We start from the raw sequence: 25,235 nt of genomic DNA, 5'->3' as shown, positions 1-25,235 counted from the left end.
GATACGCAGATATAGTTGCCACATACACTTGCAGGGGGCCATGAGGAGTCCTGCGTCTAATCACTCTTGAAGAAATATTAGAATTTCATGTAGGTTACTGGGTCCTTGCTATCCTTGCTATGCTAAGACACCGATCAGTGAACACCTTCCATTTTAGTGCATACCCAGCTAACAAAAAAACGTCCCCAGAACGTCTTCGTGTAGGGTTCTTTAAACGTTCGCAGGACGTTGCGGGGGACGTTAGCGGGACGTTCTCGGGACGTTTACGGAACGTTCACTAGACGTCCTTTTAACATCTTAACACCCTTTTATAGTGTAGCATTAGTCTGATAACACAAAATTGAACAACCAAGGAACAAACACACAACAAGGAAAAACACACAAATTCCGAATATCAGGACAAAAAAATACTTTTATTTTCATAAACAAAAAAAAGCGTGTGTGTGTGTTTGCGTGTCCAGTTGCCAAGTTTCCATGTTGAAACGCGTTACTCCTCCACATCTGATTCCATCCGTAAGCTTGGAACCTAAAACAAAGTAACAAAATTTAAACCTTTAGGTTTTATCTTAAATACAGCTAGTTTTCTATAATTTTAATATTTTTAAATGGGCTACAGAGGATCATTGTGCCCTAGGCTAGAAGTGATTTTATTCAAGACACATTGTGCGGTTATACTTTGTTTTACGGTGTCATTGACAGTGTAATTATATATTTAAGTAATATTATACATGTAGGCTACTTACTATAGAGTTAGGGTAGGATTAGGGTTTGGTTGAGGGTTAGTTGCATGTAATTATGCATAATTATGCTATTGTAAGTAGGCTACATGTAACAAGGACACTGTAAAATAAAGTGTTACCGCATCGTACCCACTGTCTGTTTGCATACACACACGACACAAGCACAACATCATAGAGATGTATGAATTCGGGAAGTCTCCTGGTACTGAGTACAAATTCATGCATTCATTCTGCGTGCTCTTTATACACATAAATGACCTTTTACTTGCCGATACACACCTTTTTTTAGTATAAAGCCTACGCGCTTTTTTAGGCTATGATAGGCTATACACACTCAATAATTTAGTTTGGAAAATAAGTCATCTTCAAAAATGCTTAAAGATCATACAATTTTAACTTATTTTTTCATATATCATATTAAAAATGACAACAGGTCTATATTTGTCAAGTAGCAAGACATGCTTAAATATGCAAACATTATATTTGATTAGACACATGGCAATTCACCGAATCATCTTGCTCAAACACTTTTGGAGCACCCATGCAGGTGAAAAAGACGTAGACATATACTAAATGTATTAAAAATGTACTTGAGTATGTTTTTAGTAAAATAAACTTTTGCCAGGGTTGATATTGTCCCCACCACCTTTTAAAACATCTCACGGCACGGATTGTAGGCTACCAATAAAAATAAATAATTGTATGTACTGCAGCCTACTGTACTGTACCATGTACGGGAGTGGGGGATTTGGTGGTGTAAATATATTTATTCTGAAGCAATATTTTCAGATTTGACACGCTTAAATCTTCATATTTGTGATATTTACCCCAGTGTGTTATTTATTTTTATTAAGACAACTTTACGTTATTAAATGTATGTATCATCTTTCATGTCAAATTGTTACATTTGATCAATAAATTCAGTTATAATAATAAGAGGGCTGTTACCCATTACATTAAATAATTCGCACTGCAAAATTACAACTGCAATAAATAATGTTATGAGATTGATGTTTTAAATAAATGTTTGAATATACAAATAAAAAAATGCAATGCTTGAACATGAAACTAAACCGCCAATAGGTGGCGGCAAGTGACCGTCTTAATTAGTGAGTCATAATTGAGTCATTCATACAAAAGATTCCTTCAAAACGCTGAATCGTTCAGTAACTGCGCTGCTGTTGTAACTATTTTCGTCGGCGAAATAGAACAAAAACAGTTGATATTGTTCGTGTCTAAAATGTAAATAGCATAATAATACATATTAACTACGCTACTTGATTAATGAACTATAAATTCAATGTAACATTTTCAATCGTGATATTAATATTTAGCAAAAAAGCTCCCTTTGTTGTTTTATTTATAACATATGATTGTTTAACATAACACAACTAACGTTTGAATTTTTACCTCAGTGCATTTCTTCTGTGAGTTTTGTGTGCTGTGTCACTCATTTGTTTTTATTTCTCCACGAATGTATCTCTAAAGGTGCGTACACACTGCCAGCGACTTTATCGCTGCAGGTCGCCAGTGGCTGGCGGTGAATTCGCTAGTGGGTGTTCCCACTACTGGTTGCCTAGTAACGTTTATAAATGACATTCACGGATGTCATTCCATTGCTGTTGACAGCGAATCTCTTTTCTTGCCACTAAAAACAAACATTTTGGAGGGAAAAGACTAAATATAAATGGAATCAGTACATAAAATGCTTTATATCAAAGATGAATGATAAACAAGTCGTGCTGTTTGCCAGAGCGGCTGTTTATCTGCGGCGAAAATGCAAATGCCGGTCTGTCTGGGTCCACAAAATCCCCGCGATCTCAGATACACCTTTCCATGCAGTATTTTTCTTAAAAATGTCCTTGTACGTGGGAAGAGACATATCATAGAGCACTGGAAAATTTCTAACAGCAAGAATTAGCCTTTCATCCATCTTTCCGTTACTGCAGAAGCTGAGAGAGAGAGAGCGAGAAGGATCACGTGAGCTCTCCCGTCGTCTCTCCTATAGGAGGATCTTTGTTGACATCTTTGTACGCATGCGCGAGTGGTTGTGTGGCAAAAAAACAAACGGTATGGCGGGCTGTAAAGACGCGACGAGCACTTTCAAGAGAGTTAGCGGGCGAAATCCACAATATATAAGCACTTTAACATCTGAAGACCGGAGGAGGTTTGGAGAGAAGCTCAAAATTTGTATTGGTGACAAAATCGAAGTTATTCAAAGCCCATATGAGATCTGGGATGACAAAAAACGTTGGTCCGACTCGCCCGTGTCTTGGCCACCAATCTGCTGAGGAGACATTTATTCTTATTTAATAGAAAACCCTGGACCCTTAACTCATGAAAGATTAAAGGCTTTCAAAAGTCTGGAGGCCTATGATTATTTTGTTTCTCGAAAAGTTGGGCCGATCTTTTCTGCCAAACAGAAAGCAGTGATCGTGCTAAAAGCAGAGGTTAGAACAAAACAATCAAATTACAGGTATCTAGCGGTGTTTCCTGCCACACGATTCCCATGATGCAACGCGACAAACATAAACAATGACGTCACAAAAGATCCGCCTATTGGCTGTCGCTTCCGTTAGTCGCTCCAAAGTTGAACTTTTCTTTTTTGCTGAACACAAATTTGCTTTCTTTCGTCATATTCTGTGCTCATCTGCTTTTCTGTAGAATGCATTATTAGTATGGTGTTTACTGAGTTTGATAATATCATTTATTTCTTTATATATCAGTCTAATGCATTAAGCCATGTTAGCATCTCAGAGCGTCTCCCTTTCTCTCTCAACGCCACTGAGTTGCAAGTGCACAAGTTAGTTTTGCAACTTGTGCAAAATTCAAGGGGCGAAATTTGAAATTGTAGTGACAGATTTGAGAAGTGCCTAATTGAGGTTGTACTGCGATTAAAGGCAAATATATATATTACAAGTTTGTGACTGTCATTGTATTTCTGTGAATGGCATTTTTCACATTTGTGACTACTTGTCTGCAGCTTCAAATTCAGAATATAGTTTTTTTTTTGTCTTTTGTCTGCGAGTGCAAATTTCAACATTCAACTTCAGATTTTAATTTGACAGGTTTTCACATTGGAGCTGTGAGTGTAAATGTTCACGTACAAGTATGAATATTTATTGTTCAAGTTCTCAAATTCACATCTACGTGCTCTCCAGTGTTAATACTCTTTTAAAAGTAAGCCTACTTATATTGTGAGTTTTTGGACAAAATCCTCTTACCTGAACATTTTTCTTTGCTTTCTCACGATGTGGAGCATGCTTAAGGGTCACGGCTATCATGTCTTCCACACTCTGGGTCTTGTGGTGTAGATACACCTTAGTGCAGGCACCTTCAAGTTATAGTTCACAGTAAGTATAACTAGATCACAGACACATGTAGAAAGTATTATTCTCGATAGTACTAAAAATCCATCATGTTCTCATAACAGATCATTTTCCACTTATATATTTATATGCTAAGTTTGAATGAATATTTCAATCAAAGAGAATGAATCTATCACATTCAACTTGCGCTTTTTGCAATCTTGGAGACAGGATTTCTTGAGTAATGTTTTGAACTTACGTATGATCGCATCATTGATCAGCAGTTGCTGAAATGCCCGTGTTCCTTTTCTCCCTTTGTAGCTGTATTCAGCCCAAAGGGAATTCTCTCCGATTTTTTTTAGCATTCTTCTAATGCCATCCCCCAAACTGCCTGCACTCTGAAGACAAAGATATCGAATCTACGTACAAACAACAACAATCAGTTATCAAAGAACAGTGCCAAGAAATTGCAGCATAACATAACAGCATTTGTTTCAGCACATACAATCTTCTTGCGAAACTCAACAGCTTTCAGCTTTTCGCACAGCTCTTCCAATTCCTCCACTGACTTGCAAGGCTCCTCTAGCACCTCGAATAGGTCCAAGGCAGAGGTGCTTTGCTGGTTCACAGACTGCAGTCCAATAGCTGTTTTAATATCGGCATGGATTTGGTCAAGTTTCAGCAGTATTCTCCTCTCCAAGCCATCAAATAGCTGAGAGATATCTGTGAAAACATTGTGAAAACATTGTCTCTCTCTCTCTCTGATTTTTTTTCTCAATTTTAGTAATTATAGCCATTCAGCATTACAGTATAATTAAAATCTATCAATTTTAACATTTATTTAATAAATGCTTCAAATAACACTATTGTAATCAATGCAACAAAAAAAGGACTATGCCCTTCAAAATATTATATATATATATATATATATATTATAGCAAATGTCAAAAAGACAGATTAAACAGAGCTGATTCATATTAAAGAAAGTATGACTGTTAGAATCACAATGCTTGTACATATCTATCCAGGTCATCTGTATATATGTGTATAAAGTCTTTCTTCGTACCTTGAATCTGCTGGCTTGTAGAACTGGACTGTGATTGGAGTGTTGAAGCAGATTGAACTGTAACCACATCAATCAAAAAGTTTCAATGTTACAATGCAGAAGTTTTCTGTTATCCTGCTCACCTAGGCTTCATTTATTTGATCAATGTGAAAATCGAAACCGTTATAATGTGAATTATTACTACATTTTTTGTACTGTAAATGTAAATTACTAAATGCAGTTTAATTACTAAATACATTTATGTGATGGCAAAGCTGAATTAGTATAGTCTTCATGATCCTTCAGAAATCATTAATATGCTGATTTGCTGCTCAAGAAGCATTTATTATTATGAATGTTGTAAAGAGTTGTGTTGCTGTTTTATTTAATTTAGTTTTAAAAAAGTCCCAACCTTAAACTTCTTTCTATAATTACTCAGTTACTGAAAAATTAAAACTCAAAATGTACTCACAGGAAGGAGCATTGGGCAACATCAAATGAGATTGTTTTTGTTTTTTTCTTTTTGGCTGCAGCTCCTCATCTAAGGTAAAAATAAAAAAAAAGAACTGAGTGAAAAAGACATAACATTGTTTAAACCTATACAAACTAAATAACAGTGGTCTTACCTTCATCAGTCTCAACAGCTGAAAAAAAAAAAAACAGTGACAGCAATCATCTAGGCAATATTAACATCTCTTCATATATATATTTTAAGTGACATTAATTTTCTACTTACACTCAAGTGTAGTTTCTGCTAATGTTGATCTGTTTTTTTGATTTTGTTTTCTTTTTCTTTGCTTGTGAGCTGGTAATGTCATCTTCCAGGCCAAATGGAATAATGAAAATAAAGAATTAGGTTATATAGTTAAATAAATTCTCCTTTTAAAAATCCTCACTGATATTTAAAACCCTTTTTTTTTTTGGTATGAGCACACCACAATGAATTCACCTTGAGACGACCCACCATTCTCATGAACTGCAAAACAAAATTTAATTAAATATTAATAGAGAACACAAATTTTGGCTTTTCATAATCATTCTCATTTCAGTTATAGTTTATATGCTTACAGCTTTGAGCCTGTTTTGCCCATCTGGGCTGGCTGGGCAAGACTTCTTCCTCTGCAAAAAACAAATTTTAAAAATTACCTTTCATAATAAATTAGGGAAGATCTTTAACCTATGTATTATACCATATCTAAATACCTCTAAATCGTCTAGGGGGAATGACTTTTCTCCCCCTATTCTCATCAGAGTCCTCAACATGCGACGTTTCTTGGGCCTTTCTTGCCCGAAATCTTGCGAGATCATAATTATCTGCTCACAAAGCAGCATAACTTATTATAGAAATATTTGCTATTTTTTTGTCTTGATTAAAAAGTTTGTAAGGTATTATTTTGCATACTTTACCTGTGTCAGAAAATATTCTGACTTGATGTTTTGACCATAGCTTCTTGTCTGGGATCGCACATTTTTTTACCATAATACCAGCGTTCACGTGAGGCCAGTAGCAATACAATACCTTTCAGACATAGATGTATTTGTTTTCATTTGCACATTTACAATAAACCTGTTTAACATTTAACATTTATGTTTATATATATGGACTTCGTCTTACCTCATTATTTAACTCCAACCAGCTGGATGGAGCCACCTCAACTTCATTGTGCTCAATAAAATGAAGCACAACATAAGCATAAATAATCCTGTATTAAACAGAAAAGTTAAAATATAATTTGTTGAAATTTTTATAATTAGTTATGAATTGATCCATAGGACATGCTCTAACCTCATGAATAAATTATGATAATGGCTGTTTTGTATCAGATCCATTTGTTCCATTTTGATCCTCCTTGTTTTCTTAAGTTCTAGACATTCTCATTTCATTTTTGTAGTTAAAATGTTCTTCTACAGAAAGGCTTGAGTCTTGTGACATATTTGATGATTTGGTTGTAATGCTCTGTGTCTTTAAATGAAACTAATATATAACTATGTACATCTTTCAACAGTCTACAGAGTATGAAGGATAGACACGACAATTTTGATTCCACGATCTTCCAACATGAATGCCCTCCTCTCAAGTGCCTTTCTGTCAAGGCAACGCATTTGTGAGTGCCTAATGCTAGCTACATACGCTCCATAAAGACGGGAATCGCATGGTGTCATCAGATATGGCTGTAAATTGGTGAACACTCTGCATAACATTGTGTTGTCCACCCCTTCTGACACCACCTCACAACATTCTTCAGGGCTTAAAACAAACACATCGTTTGGGCTTTTCAATGACACCACTTTTTCCTTGTTTTCTTGCTTCAGCTTTGATGTTTCCTCCAGACGATTTGCTACTTGAGTTAAGACATTTTTTCCAGAGCAGACCATGTTCTTCATCTGATGTAGATAGTTTTCAAATTTAAACGCACTGCAGTTGTCAAGGCAGCCAAAGTTTTGAGCATCTTCTGAAAGGTGCAGCAATGAATGGACGTTGTACACTAAAAATGTCTCTCCATATATCTCCCGTCCTTTCTCCACAAAGTATTGCAGTAGTTGGCTGGCATAAGGCCCTTGTGCCTTTGTAAGTTCTGGACTCACTAAGATGCACAGAGCAGTGCTAAAACACAAGAAGTGTTCGTACAGTTGTCCTTGTAGTGCTCCCTTCAGAACTATCTTCCCTGTGTATAATGCAAACTGTCTGAATTCGGTTGCTTTCCAACGCTCAATTTCTTGCAACCCCCTTGGCTTTCTGGGGCAGTCACTTGTTTCTGGGGCAGTCAGGAATTGTTTTCTTCAGTGTCACCAGCCTATTGCTTACACGGGCCACGTCCCCTGATGACATGCGGTACTCGGATCTACCTCTTGTCCACAATAGCAGCAACTTTTTCATGACCCCAAGGCAGCTCTGGTGCATGTAATCGATGGGGAATGATTTGATCATGTCGATTGGGAGGACAGAGAAAGGCGAAATCTTCTCCTCGTGATGGTGTTCTGGTTGCCAACACTCCCTGAATGATTGGTCTGTCCTCAAGGTCAGATTGTCAACATCTGGATACGTCATCCGACCATCCCAGGATCCCTTCTGGGTGCATCTGTCGCACCCATAGTAGCCCGAGTACTGCTTGACACACTTGACCATGGCTTTGGCAGGAGCATCGCAGGTAGCGATCTCAGTTGGATGTTTAAATGTTTGCCTTCCCAGGTCAGACCATTCTGCATTAGTTCTGCCAATTCCTGAACTGTGTCACTAATAAAGTCTTGTGTTTTAGGTTTGGATGCAGCAGTGGTGAGGCAGAGGGGGAAAATACATGCTGGTGACAAATTAATGGAACAAAGAACTGGCCAGAGGGACAAGTTTGAGCTTTTAAATAATGGTAGCCCATCAACATTTAAGGAGAGGTCCAGTGACTGCAGATGGTCTGTCACAGCTGCAGGATATCTGCTCTGCCACATTGAACTGTACACTCTCAACAGCATCTTTGGTAGTAAGTTCATAATGCTTCTCATTTGCAAAGAGTGTCCTTGCAGTATAGGGGAGTTCTGCATGCCCATGTATTTTGAGGACGTTTAAGAGAGCATCCACAGCATTATGTTTAACTTGAAACTTGCGTGCCCATTTTGAAAGTTCTTCCTTGAGAGTAGTTGTATCTTGTTCGCTATCAGAACTTGACAGGGCTGGATCTATAAACATGCTAAAATTTTCCTCATCAAAGAGCTGGTTGTGACTGTCACTATCAGCAGTGCTGGCCGTCTCAATTGCACTGATCGTTTCCTTGTTGGCTGCTGCCTTTTGTGCCCTTGACACTCTAGCCCAGATTTTATTGTACTGCCTCTTACGCTCTATTGATGTCATCCATCTACTGTACTGGTGTCTCTGCCAATAATTCAATAAATTACGTTTATCAGTACATTTCCAGATTTAATCTGTTTTTCCCTTAAACTATCAGCCATATAACTTGATTGGTACTGAACTTACCTTTTTGGAGGACATACTGGCCAGAAGTACAAAGGCTGAGAAAACAGAAATAAACAATTAAATAAATACACACACACACACACACACACACACACACACACACACACACACACACATATATATATATATATATATATATATATATATACATAACTATTTCAAACAAGATAAATTAAAAGATGTAGCCACACTGTTGGCTGTTTTTAACATCATAATACTTAATATTGTTTATATCAAATTTAATTGTTATTTTTTGTGACTTATGGCATAAAAAACTTAGTCATAACACATGGTTTTGTTCTCAGGTAAACAATTTGTAAATTGTTCATAGTTTGATTTTTCAATGTTTAAAAGTTATATTTAACTATACATTTAAATGTAATTAATTTTAATGTATAATGTAAGCTATACAGATTTAAAGATAATTCCAAAAAGATATGCATTATTTATACATAAATTCAGACTAAATCAATGGTCTGCACAGTCTACAGCTGTGACCTTAGGAATAAGTTCATGAATCCACGTCTTTCTACAAACACGGGAGGTGAATTATTATTCTGATCTGGCCCAAAAGCTACTTGCAGTGGTTATTGTTTTTAAGGTCCACTTGAATCATTACTTTTCAGTGTGTTTGCACCATAGACTGTAAAACAGTTTACAAGATGGAAATAACTCTAATTTTAATTAAGCTCCAGTACAATAGGTGGCGGCATGCATTTAGTGTGCTGCCCGCCAGTAAACCCATGTGATGAACAGGAAGTTGTAGGGCCATATCCGCCTATGATATGCACACGTCACGGCAGGCAGACGAGTCGCTGGAAGACTGCGGGTAAAATTTTTTGCCTAATTTGAACGTTAAAATGTGTTTAATCGTGACTACAGTAACTTTGTTTTTCTTCTATACAATAACGTTAATCTTTTGACAGATTAAAGTTATTCGTCTCTAGCTAAGGATGCATGATCTTGTGCACGTCGCTCGTGCTAGCTGTAACTGTATCTCGCGCACTTCACGCAGCGTATCTTATATGTATGTACGGTTAATATATTAATACACGTAAGTTACTTACCTCAAATGTAACTTTGTCCACTGGTTTCGCGAAGAAAGTGGTGTAATGGACCTGCGACGTACTATGAAAGCTAAAATCCACTAAAATATGATAACTAATGTAACGTTACCTATGATATGAACGCGAATACGATATGAAAAATCAAACAAATAATAACTTATAGCTATAAACCTTGTATAAACTAACTAATCCTATTCACAAACACGTATGAACAGCATATATATACACACAACTTAACTAACATCAATTAAGCTACGAAAACTACCTAATTATCAAACTGTACACTATAACTAATATAAACACTATATATGATAACTATAACTTAACCTATGATGAAATCTTAACGAATCAACTAACTTATCTAACAATTAACTACAAAATACACGCAATTTATGAAAAAAATACGAAAATCAATAGGAGCGAGCGTCTATCCACTGTCTTTCACCAACAAACATTAATTCCGTTATGTCAGTTATAAGTATCTCTCGCGAGGTGCATTCAAATTTGTGTATTCAAATGTATTTTATCCCCTCTCTTAGTCAAAGCTATAGGTCAGGACATAGCTTTTGGTTTGGCTGAATTTTAATTGTGACAATTCATCAGTGCTAGTGTTTTTTTTTTCTTTTTTTTTCTTCTTCTTCTTTCCCTATTAAAGGGAAGTTTGTTGCTTTTTATTCCAGACTCAACCTTTTTGTAAACGCACAGATGACTATTGTAATAATAATGGAGGATTGTGGTACAAGAGAAAAATGTTTTTGTTATTGAATTATTTATTCAAGAGAATGTAGTACTGTATGATGCTTCTGAAATAAGTCAGAAAGTTGTGATGAATTGTTTTTGTAAATGTTACTTATCTTATACAGTCTTGGAGAATCGCAATTCTTAAAAAAAAAAAAACGCAATACATATTGTATCGGCATCGTAATAGTATCAAATAGGGAGATAGGCGTATCGTCCCAGCCCGTCCCAGTATAATGGGTATATATATACACCCATTGCTGCTGATATGGTGCTAAATCATACATAAATATAGATTGTTCCATTGTAAAATCTGTTCACTTTGGACCTATACAGATCTGAGATACTATTCTGAAATTATTTGTATTCACACAATGCAGGTCAGACCAATGTGGCCAGGTGAAAAAGACGTACTATTAAAATGTACTTGAGTATGTTTTTAGTACAATACAAATATACTTTAATGCATTTTTAATAAATTTTACTGTACGTCTTTTTCACCTGCAATGAGCAGTAATTCATTATTTGGTCAACTGTTCTTTAAGGATACTTTTAGAGCAGTATTTTTCGTGTTTGACATCACAGAAAAGTGTTGAAATATTTTTTGAAGTACGCAGAACAATTTTTGTCTGTAGTGACAATATTCTTTTTGTAGTTTATACCTTTTACAAAATGTTTCAAATGAACAGTCACATTTATTTATTTTTTATCAAGCTTGTATTCCTGTTTTTTTATATATATATATATATATATATATATATATATTTGGGCTCTCAGATTATTCAGATTTTTTTTTTTAAATGAGAATCATGTATTTCCACCCATCCATTATGCATGAAACTGTTATTCATATTATAATTTTTATTTTGGGACAAAAAATACCTTACTTTGCAGCCTGACCAACAGTTTGTTAATTGAAATGATGGGTGTAGAATGTGAAATTGCCGAAGTTTACATGAGGATGCATGTCTTACCTGTATCTTTTTCATTTTTCTTTTCCAGCAATTTCAGCATTGGACTTGTTCCCATCCTTTTTGGTCAGCCTCTCCTGCACTTGCTGTTTGGAAGTCATTGCTTGCATCTGATTCAGGACCTGTCATTCTGCATTTCTGTTTTCATTCGCTTTGCTTACATTTTGAACCCTTAGCAATAATAAACGTTTTCTATTTGGGCTATAGTTGTACATTCAAGTTTGTTTTTTCTTGATTGAATGTGTTTGTGTGGATATGCAACAATTATTTATTTTATAGTACTTCATTGATGGAAATTTGCAAAGATTCTGAATTAAAAAAACACATTAACATTGTTCTTAATTTTTATTGTCATTGTTTTAATCAGTTAATCTATAACTGCACAATGGTGGTGCACTATTGCCTGATTTTGTGTGCATTGTGATTTAGATTATGCAACACATTAAATTGACCCTAATTAAGTCATATAGTAATGGTGGTGGAAATTATTTAATGAAAACAATTGCATTGTATCATATCTTTTTATTAATTTTAAATAGTGAAATCAGGTTTAGTTGGATCATTGTAATACAATCAGTAAAGGATCAACAGGCCATGTTTTACAGAATATTGAGTAGTTTCTAAACCATTCTTAAGAAACATGATTTGTTATATATAACTTATTTTTTTTCATTGGTAAAACCATTTCCACAAATAGACATGTTTTTCCTTATATTACTATGGTTTAATGCATTAAAACCATAGTAATGTCAAAATGCAAAAAAAAAAAAAAAAACATTACTACGTAATTGGGCGTCCTTGGAATGCCCTCCAGCGAACGTTATAAACCGGACCAACTGCGGACGTCCACGGAACGTCCCCCCGCGAACGTTATAAACCGGACCAAATGCGGACGTCCACGGAACGTCCCCCCGCGAACGTTATAAACCGGACCAAATGCGGACGTCCACGGAACGTCCCCCAGCGAACGTTATAAACCGGACCAAATGCGGACGTCCTCGGAACGTCCCCCAGCGAACGTTATGAACCGGACCAAATGCGGACCTAAGTAGACGTTCACAACGTCCGGGGGATGTCCCCTGTTTGCTGGGTAGAGGCATCTTGTGGACGGTGCTCTGGCTTGTAAAATGGTGTTCATGACTGAACGCATCAGTTCTGGCATGTGTAGTGTGCCCCGTTCAGGGGCCACACATGCAGGTTCCACAGCTGGGGCTGGGGATGCCAGATTGTGCCTTGTGCCTGCGAGAGGAGATCCCTCCTCAGTGGTATTTCCCATGGTGAGCTTTACAGCATCTCCATTTCCAGAAACCATGGCTGGTTGGACCATTTTGGTGCAACTAATAAAACTTTTTCCTTGTCCTCTCGGACTTTGCATATGACAGAGTGCATCAGGCATACCTGAGGAAACGCCTGATGCACTCTGTCTGCAGAGCATGCTCTTTGCCTAGATTACATTATTTAGATGCTGAAGCAGTAAGTCTCTGTGCTGGCATAACAGAGCCTCTGATTGCGACAGTAACAGCCAATCGTCAAGGTAGTTCAAGATGCGTATGCCGCTCAGTCTCAGAGGGGCGAGAACTACATCGATGCACTTCGTGAATCTGCGAGGAGACAGAGACAGTCTGAAGGGCAGGGCTTTGAATTGATACACTGTTCCCTCGAACGTGAATCTCAAAAACATCCTGTAGTGTTGTACAATTTGGATATGAAAGTACGCATCCTTCAGATCTATCGACGCAAACCAATCATGTGGGCGTACATGCGATAAGATCCGTTTCTGCGTAATCATTTTGGGCTCGTCTTTGGACAAAACACAGTTGAAACGGGGTGACCGGCATGCAAATTGGATCGTATAACCATGTTCGATCATTTTTTGCACACATTCCGAAATGCCCATTAGGGCTCGCCACGCATCCGCATAATGGGACAGAGGGCAATTTGGTTTGGTCACCATATGATATGTGTCGCTCACCACAGGGAAGCAGTTGCGCATATAATGTGTGTGCTTTGAAGAGGAAAAGGGCACTTTGTGAGAATATATGAGCATCTCGTGCATTTGCAACAAGTGCTGTATTTATTGCATTTTTGTATTGTATTTTTTGTATAGTATGCCGGTGGCTCGGCAGGGGCAAGTGCTGCGCTGAGTTAGCAGGCATGGGTCTTTTAGCCAGGCGCTGGCTTAAGACAGAATGGGGGCGAGCCATCTGCGCTATGCTCCCTTTGGGCATAAAGTGTCTTATAGCTAGTGATTGCTGCGGAGTCGTGACGTAACGCTCAGCAAACTTAATCACTGCGCCGCCAAAGAGGCCGGCTGGAGACACTGGAGCATTCAAAAGAGATGTTTTTTCTCCGTCACTCATCTCCGTGAGGGTCAGCTATATATGCCGCTCCAGAACGACCAGGTTGTCCATGAACTTGCTGATTGCCTGCACTGACTTTGAAAGTCTCCAGATCAAAGCCTTGCTTGTCCATTTGTCCGAGGAGCTTGGAATACCTGGAGCAATGCCATTGCATGGAGTGCTGATCCAGCTTGTCCTGCCGCCAAGTAGGCTTTTCCCTCCAGTGTGGACATCCGTCTACATAGCTTAGAATGAAGTATGGGGCGTGATTTACCTGCCCTGTTACTCGTAGGGCAGAGATGTGCCGCTACCGCCTCCTCCATAGGGGGTAGTTTGGCATAGACTTTCTTTTCCCCGTGGTCCATGTTAATGAGAACTGTGTCACGCATGCATGCTGAGAAGCGTGCCAGTACTTAGATAATTCGCTATGCACTTCAGGGAAAAACAGGGCAGATCTGCGGGACGCGGATCGGACTGCAAGAACCACTCATCAAGGCGAGACAGCACAGGTTGCTCTGGGGGAGACCACTCGAGGTTGAGTTCTTCGACCACGCTTGCAAGGACGCAAAGCATCTCCCTGTCAGCGGAGCACAGCAGGGGAGCGGAGAATCTTCAACAGCAAAGGGTAGAAGGCTTCGAGACGAGATGATTGCGGTCTTGAAGGAAGAATTTCAGAGGGAATGGTGTCTTATCCACTTGGATAATCCACTTATTTATATAGCGGTCAGTTTCGCGCCAAAACAGGCAGGGCTCAAACACCATAGCAATATTAGAATATTGCCGTTATTGTAGAGAGGCTTCAAATAGGTTGTGTATGAAGGCACTCCCCATATGCGTAACTACACAATGTCAAGTGTACCGAGTCGTAAGGGACCTGAAGAGTCCTTTTCAGATTTAACTGGTGGTTCTCAGTTCTGGACTTGAAATCTGGTTATTACCAGACTGAGGTGGAAGAGTCCGACAAGCATAAGACCACTTTCTCTTGCCCATTAGATTTCTTAGAGTTTAATAGGATGCTGCAGGGAATTACCAATGCTCCAAGTACATTCCAACGCATAAAAGAGAAATACTTGGGAGATCTGCAACTTACTGAAGTACTGGTATTCATTGACGACTTGAGTGTTCTCGCAAACTCCTTGAGGAGCACGAGGAGCATCTCCTGAAAGTGTTGGCAAGACTGAGGGAATATGGATTAAAACTCTCTCCAGAAAAGTTCTTTCAGACCTCAATCCGGTATTTAGTTCACATAATTTCAGAGCAAGGAGTTGAGACTGATCCTGACAAGATAAATGCCCTTAAAACCTGGCCAAAACCAAGAAACCTGAAGGTATTGAGGTCATTCCTTGGATTCTCAGATTACTATCGACAGTTCATAAAGGACTACACTAAGATAATGAAACCTCTGAATGATCCAACAGTCTGATATGCCCCACTGAATCAGAAAGCAAAGACATTTTGGGATTGGGAATGATTTCAATCCAAAAGATACATTTGGTTGTCAATCGACACTAGATTGTGAAGTAGCATTCAACACCATTATCTCCAAACTCACTAGTGCCCATGTGCTTGGTTTCCCCAATCCAAACCTACCATACATTCTTCATACAGATGCAAGCACTATAGGTCTTGGTGCGCCATTATATCAGGAGCAGAACGGAGAGAGTTATAGCTTTCACCAGCCGGGGTCTTTCTCGGAGTGAATCCAAATACCCAGCCCATAACTTAGAATTTCAGGCACTTAAATGGGCAGTTACAGAGAAATTCTCAGACTACTTGTATGGTAATGACTTTACTGTTGTAACTGATAGTTATCCTCTTACTTACATAATAAAGTCGCCAGCAAAGGTTGATGCAATCAGTTACAGATGGGCAAGATCTGCTTTGGCATCATTCTCTTTCAACATGACATATCAGTCCGGGAAACAGGATCAGGATGCCAACGTGTTATCTAGACGCCCCCATGGTGAACTAGTGAATGACATTGTGTCACAGAAAGAACAGGAACAAATCAAACGGTGAAAGCGAATGTTCAATGGTAGACCATGCTGTTGTCCAAGCTGTCTGCGAGAAGCACCTTATTCAGCAAGGATGTGATGCACCTGTTGCTTTGGTAGAGTCTTTATCAATGCAAAAGAAGCCAGATCAAATGTAAGAACTGACTTACGATATTCCGTCCGTGATCCAGCAGAATCAGAGTTTTGCTCACCCGAGAATAATCCTGAAGCATTGACAGAAATGAATAAACCTACCAAGTCTGATGAATGAAGAGATAATTATTCTGACGGAGATGTTCCAGGAGAGAAATTACTGCTTGATGATCCACTAAACTTGGAAATCAGGAAGTGAAAGAAAAACAAAAAAGTAATGAAAATATGGAATCTGAGACAGAAACATGGAGCCAATGTTAAGACGGTCTGTCAGAACATCAAACCCCCCCAAAGAAATGTAATTATCCACAATTGGGTAATAATAAAATAATAATAATAATAATAATACATTTAAACCACCCAAGGTCACCTTACAACAAAAAATTGAAATATATATAAAAAAATAATATTAGCTATTAAAAGAACGAAAATTATAATAAAATAAATTAAAAAAAGAAAACATCCAACAGGCTAATGCTGATGGAGGAAGAGTGGAGGTTCTTAAAGTTTATAAGCTGACTTGAAAAGATGAGTTTTGAGAGTGGTTTTGAACTGCGAAATGGAGTCTATGGCACGGATATGATGGGGAAAAGAATTCCAGAGTTTTGGTGCCGCATGGGAGAAGGCCCTTGCTCCCATTGTGGACAGTCTGATGTCTGGGGTTACCAATAATCCTGCTGATGATGAACGGAGTGGGCGCGTGGGTATGTAAATCTGAAGTAGTTCTGTGATATACAAGGGGGCGAGGTTGTGCAGTGCCTTGAATGTCATTAACAAGACTTTAAAGTTGATTCGTTGTGATATGGGGAGCCAGTGCAGTTGAATCAACAGGGGTGTGACACGATCAGTAGATTTGGTACGGGTAATAATGCGTGCAGCTGAGTTTGAGAAGTTGGAGCCGGTGAAGTAATTTATTGGGGATTCCTTGCAGGATCGCATTACAATAGTCGATCCGAGATGTCACCAAGGTATTGACAAGAACTTCAGTAGAGTGTTGCGAAAGTGAGGGACGCAGTCTGGAGATGTTTCTGAGGTGAAAATAAGCTGTCCGACAGACATTATTGATGTGGTTGGAAAATGAAAGGGTACTGTCCAAAATAACTCCAAGGCTCTTTACCTGTTTTGAAACTGGTATGACATCCTCCCCGATGGAAACTAATGAGAGGTTGGATTTTAAGAGTGTGGTTGGAGTGCCAATGAGCAATAGCTCAGTTTTTTATTATTAAGTTGTAGATAATTTGTAGTCATCCATGCCTGGATATCGTGGATACAGGTATTGAGGGTGTTTAGAGAAAGTGTGGCAGTGGGCTTAGTAGATACATAAAGCTGTGTGTCATCTGCATATGAGTGAAAGTGAATGCCATGATGTCTGAAAATATTTCCTAATGGAAGAAGATAGATGATAAACAAAAGTGGCCCCAATACTGACCCCTGTGGAACTCCATGTTGGAGTACTGAGCTCTCTGACTGATGATCTTCAATTTTGACACAATATGTCCGGGCTGTCAGGTAGTGCGCAAACCACTTAAGGGCAGTACCACAAACTCCTATACTTTCAAGCCGCTCAAGCAACAGTTGGTGGGATATTGTGTCGAAGGCGGCACTGAGGTCTAGGAGAATAAGAATGGATAGTAGGCCAGCATCAGCTGCATGGAGAAGATCATTAGTGATCTTGACAAGGGCTGTCTCGGTACTGTGACGTGAACGAAACCCAGATTGAAATTGTTCCAGAAGATTATTCTCATGAAGGTAAGTCTGGAGTTGGATTGCAACCGCTCTCGTGTATTTTGGAGATGAAGGGCAGGTTTGATATAGGACGATAATTATTAAGATTATTACAGTCCAGTCCTGGTTTTTTCAATGTGGGTCTAACTATCGCAGCTTTTAGTGATGCAGGGACTATGCCAGTTGACAAAGATGATTTGATAATTGAGGTTATCAGTGGTGCTAAGGCAGGTAAACAGGTCTTCACAAGGGAGGTGGGGATGGGGTCCAGGTGGCATGTCGAAGAATTTGATTTAGTGATGAGCTCAAAAATAGACTCCTCAGTTGGAAGACTGAAGTTACTAAAAACAGCAGGTGGGGCTAAATTTATCACAAATGCTGCTGGCAATGCAGCCGGTGTGATATTCGCCACGGCCAGTTGCTGATGGATTTTTGAGATTTTTGAGTCAAAAAATTTAAGAAAAGCAGAGCAGTAATCACCAGAGAGGTTATTGATATTTGAATCCGGAGGTTTCAGTAACCTTTTCACTGTTGAGAAAAGTTTCCTTGTTTTCCCTTCACCCGCACTGATACTATTCGCGTAGTAGATATTCTTAGCTGTATTCAGCATATCTTTATAGTGGAGAATATGTTCAGTATACATTTGTTTGTGAACTGTAAGTCCTGTCCTGTTGCTGAGCCTCTCGAGACGTCGCCCTTTAGCCTTGAGCTGACGTAGCTCTGGTGTGTACCATGGAGCAGTATGGGCAAAGGAAACAGACCTAGTTTTTATTGGGGCTAATGCATTAAGTGCTGTAGATAAGCAGTCATTGTAGTAGCCTACTAAGACCGAGGGCACAGAAGTGGCAGCAGGGCTTGGGTATGAGGTAATTAATTCCATGAAATCTTCATTCTTTATATGTCTAATGTTACGGTATGACATTATTCTATTCACTTTTAATTTTCTAAGTGTCAATGTAGCGTTGAACAAGACAACCTTGTGATCAGAAACCGGCAATTCAGACGAGTGAATATTAGATGGAGTAATGCCTGCACAACAAACTAAATCAAGTGTATGTCCCTTTGAATGAGTTGAGAATCCAATATATTGGGTCATCCCAAAACAGTCCAGTGTTGCTTTAAAATCCCTTGTAGATACATTTTCAGTGTGATCAAAGTGGATATTAAAATCCCCCATCAAAATGATGTGGGGAGACATTTCATTTATTATTGTTAAAATAGTTGAAAGTTCATGGTTAAAATACTTTGACGGCTTAGGTGGCCTATACAGCACACCAATAACAGTGGGCGTGTGGCCGTGAAGTTTCACGGCCAACATCTCAAATGAGGGCTGTTCTGGTAAATTAAGTAATTCCACCTTAACAGACTCGCGGTAGATCAACGCAAGACCACCCCCTTTCCCGGAAGTTCGAGGTTTTGACAGATAACCAAATCCAGGTGGAGTAGCAGAATTTAAATGGAAAAAATCGTTCTGTTGTTGCCAAGTTTCAACCAGACCCAAACAATCCAAGTTTTGGTCAATAATAAGGTCACTGATCAGAAGGCCTTTGTTGGTGATGGAACGGACATTGTAGAAGGCAAACTTGTGGAAAGTGTTGCACGATCCCTCGACGAATTTTGCCAGTGGAATTAACACACTATCACGCCGATCGGAACCTTTCTTCTTCCAAGCTCGTAGCCCAGCAGTCCAAAATGAATTGATAGACCCGGCCTGTTCCTCATCGGAAGTGCAGTAATTTCGCCGAGAGCCACGGTGGATGTATTTTGGTCGCCGAAGGAGAATGTCTCGATGGAATTTGAGACTTCTCGGCAGTTTTGTTTGCACCGAGGCTCGCTGTCGGCACAACTCATTAGGTGAGTACTTCAGTGTTTTCTGGGTTGTGAAGGTAGAGACCATAATTGAAAGAATAATCCACAGTGGAAGCTTAAAGTTCACCATGAGTTCAGCTTATATCCGAACTTAATCTGCACAAACTGATCAACAAGATATTAAAAGAAAAGTTTGAAAAATTTAAAAGAAAAATAGGCAGCGGCAGCCAAGATGCGCCAGCGTTCGCCATTTTGAAAAAAAAGAAAATCCTCTTACCTCGGTCATTCAATTGTTGTTTCAATCCCTGACTGAAGTAGTTGATAGTTCAATGACCCTTTCTGACTTAACAGCAGTGCCATCACAAATGTCCATATAAAGGCAACTTGTAGGCTCAGGTTAGGGGATGAATGCAAAGAGACTTGCTTACCTTCAAGGGGGTAGGATGTAACCCTATAAATATATTGCAGAATATATTTCATGATTCTCTTATTAATCTTATAAAGGAATTTATGTATAATTTAAACAGATAAAATGTACAGATTATAAATTGTTAAGAGGAATTATTACTTTTAGTAAATTGATTGACTTTGGAAGAATTATCCAAACAAAACCGAAAGTCTCGCCTTAGTTGCTGTAAGGGAGGCGCCGTTTTGACTAACTTCCAAAAACGATAATGTTGTAATTAGATCGACACACTGTACAACTTTTGATAAATCTACTAGAGAAGACAAATACAAATAATTTCTTAATTGCCTTAGATTTGGTGAGTTAAGCAATTTTGATGTATAATCTGTAGTAATACATTATGATATGCATTTAGTGTATTGACTGAAAGATGATGATTATGGGCGATATTGAGTGTAGAAGGATTTCTGCATTTAAGTGACATAATTGTTAACATTGATGATGTGTATAAGTTATTGATGTTAAATTGCTACCGATGACAGATTCTCTCATCATGGCTAATCAACAGGCTGAAGCTGAGCCAATGTTACCATTATAGGAGTGTAACTATTTGAATGGGTTGCTGAGTTACATATTCAGTAATTGTTTTACTATGTTCAAGTTGTTGTTAACAGTGTATGCATTGTAAATGTTTCATGTACGTTGTGTATAACTCTAATTAGATTAATTTGAGTCTGGATACATGTAACCTATAAAAGTGTTTACTGTATATGTAGGTCAGGTTTTGATCCCTTACCTCCCACAACACTATTCTGTGTTAAGATATGAAATGGCGAGCCACCCACTGAGATGTTGAACCCTAGTCAAAAACTGAAATCCTACATCCTAGACTATTCCTGGGAGTGATTTGACTTCGAATAATCCGATTATTCACCACTTTTGGAAAGGATCCACATTTTTCATCCGAATCTGACAAATAATTGTTTTTCCCGATTGAGAAATTGTCAAAAATTTTTGTGCAAAGATTAAATTTTTCCTCATCTGCCATCTTTGAAAGTGTAAACTGTTGGAAATTTGAACTGATAATTGAATTACTGACACTTGAACTGTTGATGTTGAACTTAACAAATAATGTTGTGTATTCCGACACTGTAAAAGTGTGTATGATATGGGGCATTTACCTAATAGTTATTAGGGTGCACCCATAGTTACATTCATACGGTTGTCTGTGACCAAGTGATAACTTTTACTTTTTCATATTGAGTACCAGACAATTACATTGGTCAATAAACCATTGTTTCCATTGAATAATCAATATAAACGCTACAATAGTTTCAATTCAGTCCTGTCACTTATGCCTCTGTGGTCGAACCTATTGGCCTAAAGTGAAAATAAGTGTTGTTACACTTCCACTAATTTGACCTGTGCCCAGCAGTTCCTCAATCTCTCATCTTCCCTCTGTTCTCTCATGAAGGAACCTTCTGACATCACCTGCTGGAAAGATCAGTCAACGCATTAAGATTCCTGGTTAACCATGGCACGCAGCATTAAGCCATGTGATAAATGCTTTTTAATTAAAGTTAAAACGGCTATCCTCCGCGTTTCGGCATGAGCCTTCCTCATTGAGATTTACTAACTGCATGTGCCAGAACATAGCTTGTGTTACCATGTATACACGTGATGGATTAGCGCACGCCCTAGATTCTCCGACTTCAACAGGTGGGGTTGCATGAGGCTCAAGGAGCTTCCCGTGTCCAACATGGTTTTAACTCGCTGGCCATTGATTTTTACCTCTCGATCTGGAGCCCGTGTGATGCAGCTCGCCATCCAGGCCCGCACGTTGGGTGGATTTGGATCTGTTGGCATCCACTCATTTGCACTGCGGCTGTTGGTGGCAACAAGTTGCCAGGTGGTACCCTCGGCGCTTCGTCGGTCCCGTGACCCTCAGGGGAAAGAGTGCAGCCCTCTTCCCAGCTTTCCTGGCATTCCATTGCCTTAAGTTCTTTTAATGTTGTGGGATTCACCATGCCGACACCATCCCAGCTGTTTGAAAGCAAAGAATGCATCGTCATCTTGTGCTGTCGCTCGTGACAAGCAAGCCTGAGGTTCACTCACTGCCCCCTGCTGAAAAGAGCTGGTACTTCAAGCTTTCAATTCTCCAACGGTGGGTATATTCCATATTCCGGTCAGGGGAATTCATCTTTTAAACTATTTATTTTAAAATAATTGTACTTAAATCAACCACTTTAATTTTAATAAGGCATTAAGTAATCAACTTTTTTCCAGAGATGCTAAATATCAGATGCCTTTTATACATTCTGTAAACAAATGAAAGCTTGGAGACTTACGTTAGGGGTCATCTTACCAAGTGGATGATTTTCAATTTTGTGCATTATTATGCAAACCTCTAATCTGAATGGGGCAATTATTCAAACACACAGTTCTGAAAGTGGCATCTTTCCCCATCAACACATTTAATAAATGCATGAACAAGAAAGCTTTTGTTTAGAATTAATATTTATTGTAAAAAGGTTAGGACATTACCAGGTCTAACAGATGCTGATGATAGATTGTGCTTGGGATCTTGGTGCATTAATGCACTTATGTTGAGCAACACATAACAGGATTTTAATCTTATGTCCTGAACTTCAGCTAATAAACATGTACACAAGACTAAACCCCCACATCCTTACAGTTGGTGCATTCATACATTGTGGACATAAGCACCGGCGTACATTCAAAAGAAAGAAAAACACAAATTAAGGTGAATTCACAAGTACTGCAGGGGTCTGTGAGATTTACATCAAGAGAGGGATCAGTGTCATCCATTTGTATGTATTTCAAAACCATTTCCTCAGATTAAAAGTAAAAAAAGCCAAACCCAGGTGTAGCAAAAACAAAAACAAGGGAGATGAAGTGAAATGTGGCACTCACAAGTAGAAAAATTATTCTGCTCAGCCAAATCAAAACAAAAGATGCAAGGAAAAACCCACAAAAAACTAAATGACAAGAAATTGCACACATGTAGGAGAAAAGGATCCCTTGCAAGATAAACGCTCATAACCATTTCGAGTCTGATTCTACATGAAACATTGTACAGATGATTATGTGGCACATTAAGTGTGAAATACCATCAATGCATTCACGTTTCAATGAAAATACAAAATTACCTAACGGAGGTCAGACACGCGCCCACAAACACTGAAAAGGTTACACTTACAGCTTATAAATTTATATACGCAGACAGACATATAAAAATATATATTAGACATGATGGAATGATTATATTATAATTAAATAACGTGACCGATACAACCAATGTTACCATTAAGAGCTTGTTAAAAAAAAGAAAAAAGCGCATTTTCTCTTGGAAACCTGACTGTGATGCAGACAACATCAAAACACACCAGGTAATAAGTGCAACAAATAAAAACTTTTAAAAAGCCTTTTTCAAAAGACTGAATTGCAAAAGGCAAACCTGATTAAAACGGCATCAAAATCAGTCCTGAGGAAAGCATTTAGAGCTTTGAGCTCAGAAGCACTTCCTGAACACAATCTGCGGGCCGAACTCCTCATACTCCTCTGTGCTGATCCAGGTGCTGGAGAAGGCGGGCAGGTTGGCCATCACAGCTCCTCCACACCACACGGAGAAGTCTCGGTCGCTCGGGCTCGTCACTCTCACACACTCCGTCAGGTTTGCAGGAACCATGTTTCTCATCTCCTTCTGCAGTCGCTCTGGGAGTCCAGACAACAGCGTGTTCCCACCTACAGCAATCACAGAGGAATCAGTGTTAGAAAACGCATCTTCCCGTCCTGCATGCTGATTGGACAATACAGCGTTTCAGCAGGGCATGATACAGTAACATCTGTTCACCTGAAGAATGTGTACATCACTGCACTATTAACCTTAGTTCACATGTCAGGGACTAGATTTTCTTCCAGAACAATGACAATTCATGAATTTGCTTCATAAAATTATTTTAAATGAAATTGTGTTCTTGATATTTAAAAACAGTATGTAGCAACAATTCAGTTAATGCAATATTTACTATTATATAAATAAAAAACTATTAGGGCCGCACGATTTGGAAAATTACTCATTTTGAAAAATATTGTGATTGCGATTTGAACTGCGATTATGTTTTTCACATGTTCAATTGTTAAAAAGCCACAGGGGTTCTCATACGAGTCCTCTAAAATCAAACAAACTGAGACCTTTTTTCAATTCACCCGCAAACAAATCTATAAACCGTGAAAGACCGTCATCTTCAATGACCATCCAAAATGTACCATCCATCATGTACCCGTTTGTGTCCATTGTTTGATAGGTTCTCAATCCATTAATCCTCATTAGTTTAAACCCAGTCAATTTGAATATTAGGGACGCTCCATCGGATTTTAACATCCGATACCAATCTCCAAATTTCTTTTCACTGAAAAGTCTGATGCTGATCATTTCACTTTATCAGCAGCTCTGTCAAAACTGGTTATATGCAAGCTTTCAACTCAACGTCACCATTAACTGAATTTTCCTGTAGGTAAAACCCTAGCTGTTACCTAGTTTGTGGTCAAAAATACTGCTGGTTGGTTGAATAATTATTCCATTTTACTCTTTACTCTAGGCCTTAAATACAAGTAGGCTTATACAAACTATTCTCTATGGTATATAAGATAGTCCTAAAGAACAAAGCTTGATGTCAAACAGAAGGGGGGCAGGGGTCAACCAATAATCCGCTCAGCAGTCCGAACTGTCCTTTGATGTCTGATTTCATAGCTGAACCAAACCAGACAGTTATTGAAGTGCAGAGGACAGACTCAATGACTGCTGAGTAGAACTGAGTCAGCAGCTCCAGTGGCAGGTTGAACTTCAACTGGCAAAGGAAGTACAACCTCACAATGTGTGTCTCCCACTTCAGGTCCTGTGAGATTGTAGTGCTCAGGAACCTGAATGACTCCACTGCGGCCACAGTGCTGTT

The 25,235-nt window shown here is 38.6% G+C and overlaps 2 protein-coding genes and 1 long non-coding RNA gene across 3 annotated transcripts in view; all 3 read right to left on the bottom strand.

Moving 5' to 3' along the window:
* Positions 1 to 394: 394 nt before the first annotated feature.
* LOC127623570 (uncharacterized) lies at positions 395 to 5,911 on the bottom strand. The gene is made up of 8 exons (XM_052097958.1): positions 5,830 to 5,911; positions 5,720 to 5,737; positions 5,566 to 5,634; positions 5,115 to 5,171; positions 4,554 to 4,771; positions 4,308 to 4,467; positions 3,965 to 4,074; positions 395 to 526 (listed from the first exon to the last, which is right to left on the bottom strand). Exons 1-8 carry the CDS (start codon positions 5,909 to 5,911, stop codon positions 488 to 490), a joined length of 753 nt encoding a protein of 250 aa, XP_051953918.1. The 3' UTR covers positions 395 to 487.
* A 142-nt stretch (positions 5,912 to 6,053) lies between these two features.
* On the bottom strand, positions 6,054 to 6,356 carry LOC127624256 (uncharacterized). Its single transcript, XR_007968136.1, has 3 exons — positions 6,297 to 6,356; positions 6,162 to 6,212; positions 6,054 to 6,069 (listed from the first exon to the last, which is right to left on the bottom strand). It is a non-coding gene; the product is annotated as an uncharacterized LOC127624256 (long non-coding RNA).
* Positions 6,357 to 22,768: 16,412 nt separating this feature from the next.
* Positions 22,769 to 25,235, bottom strand: part of LOC127624250 (uncharacterized) — a 38,445-nt gene continuing 35,978 nt past the window's right edge. The window contains exon 23 of the mRNA XM_052098989.1: positions 22,769 to 24,024. Coding sequence (XP_051954949.1) covers positions 23,792 to 24,024 — 233 coding nt within the window. The 3' untranslated portion in view covers positions 22,769 to 23,791. The remainder of the gene's footprint in view (positions 24,025 to 25,235) is intronic.

The sequence above is a fragment of the Xyrauchen texanus genome, chromosome 30 (genome assembly GCF_025860055.1).
Source record: "Xyrauchen texanus isolate HMW12.3.18 chromosome 30, RBS_HiC_50CHRs, whole genome shotgun sequence".
Taxonomy (NCBI): domain Eukaryota; kingdom Metazoa; phylum Chordata; class Actinopteri; order Cypriniformes; family Catostomidae; genus Xyrauchen; species Xyrauchen texanus.
This window is presented reverse-complemented; position numbering and strand designations above follow the sequence as displayed.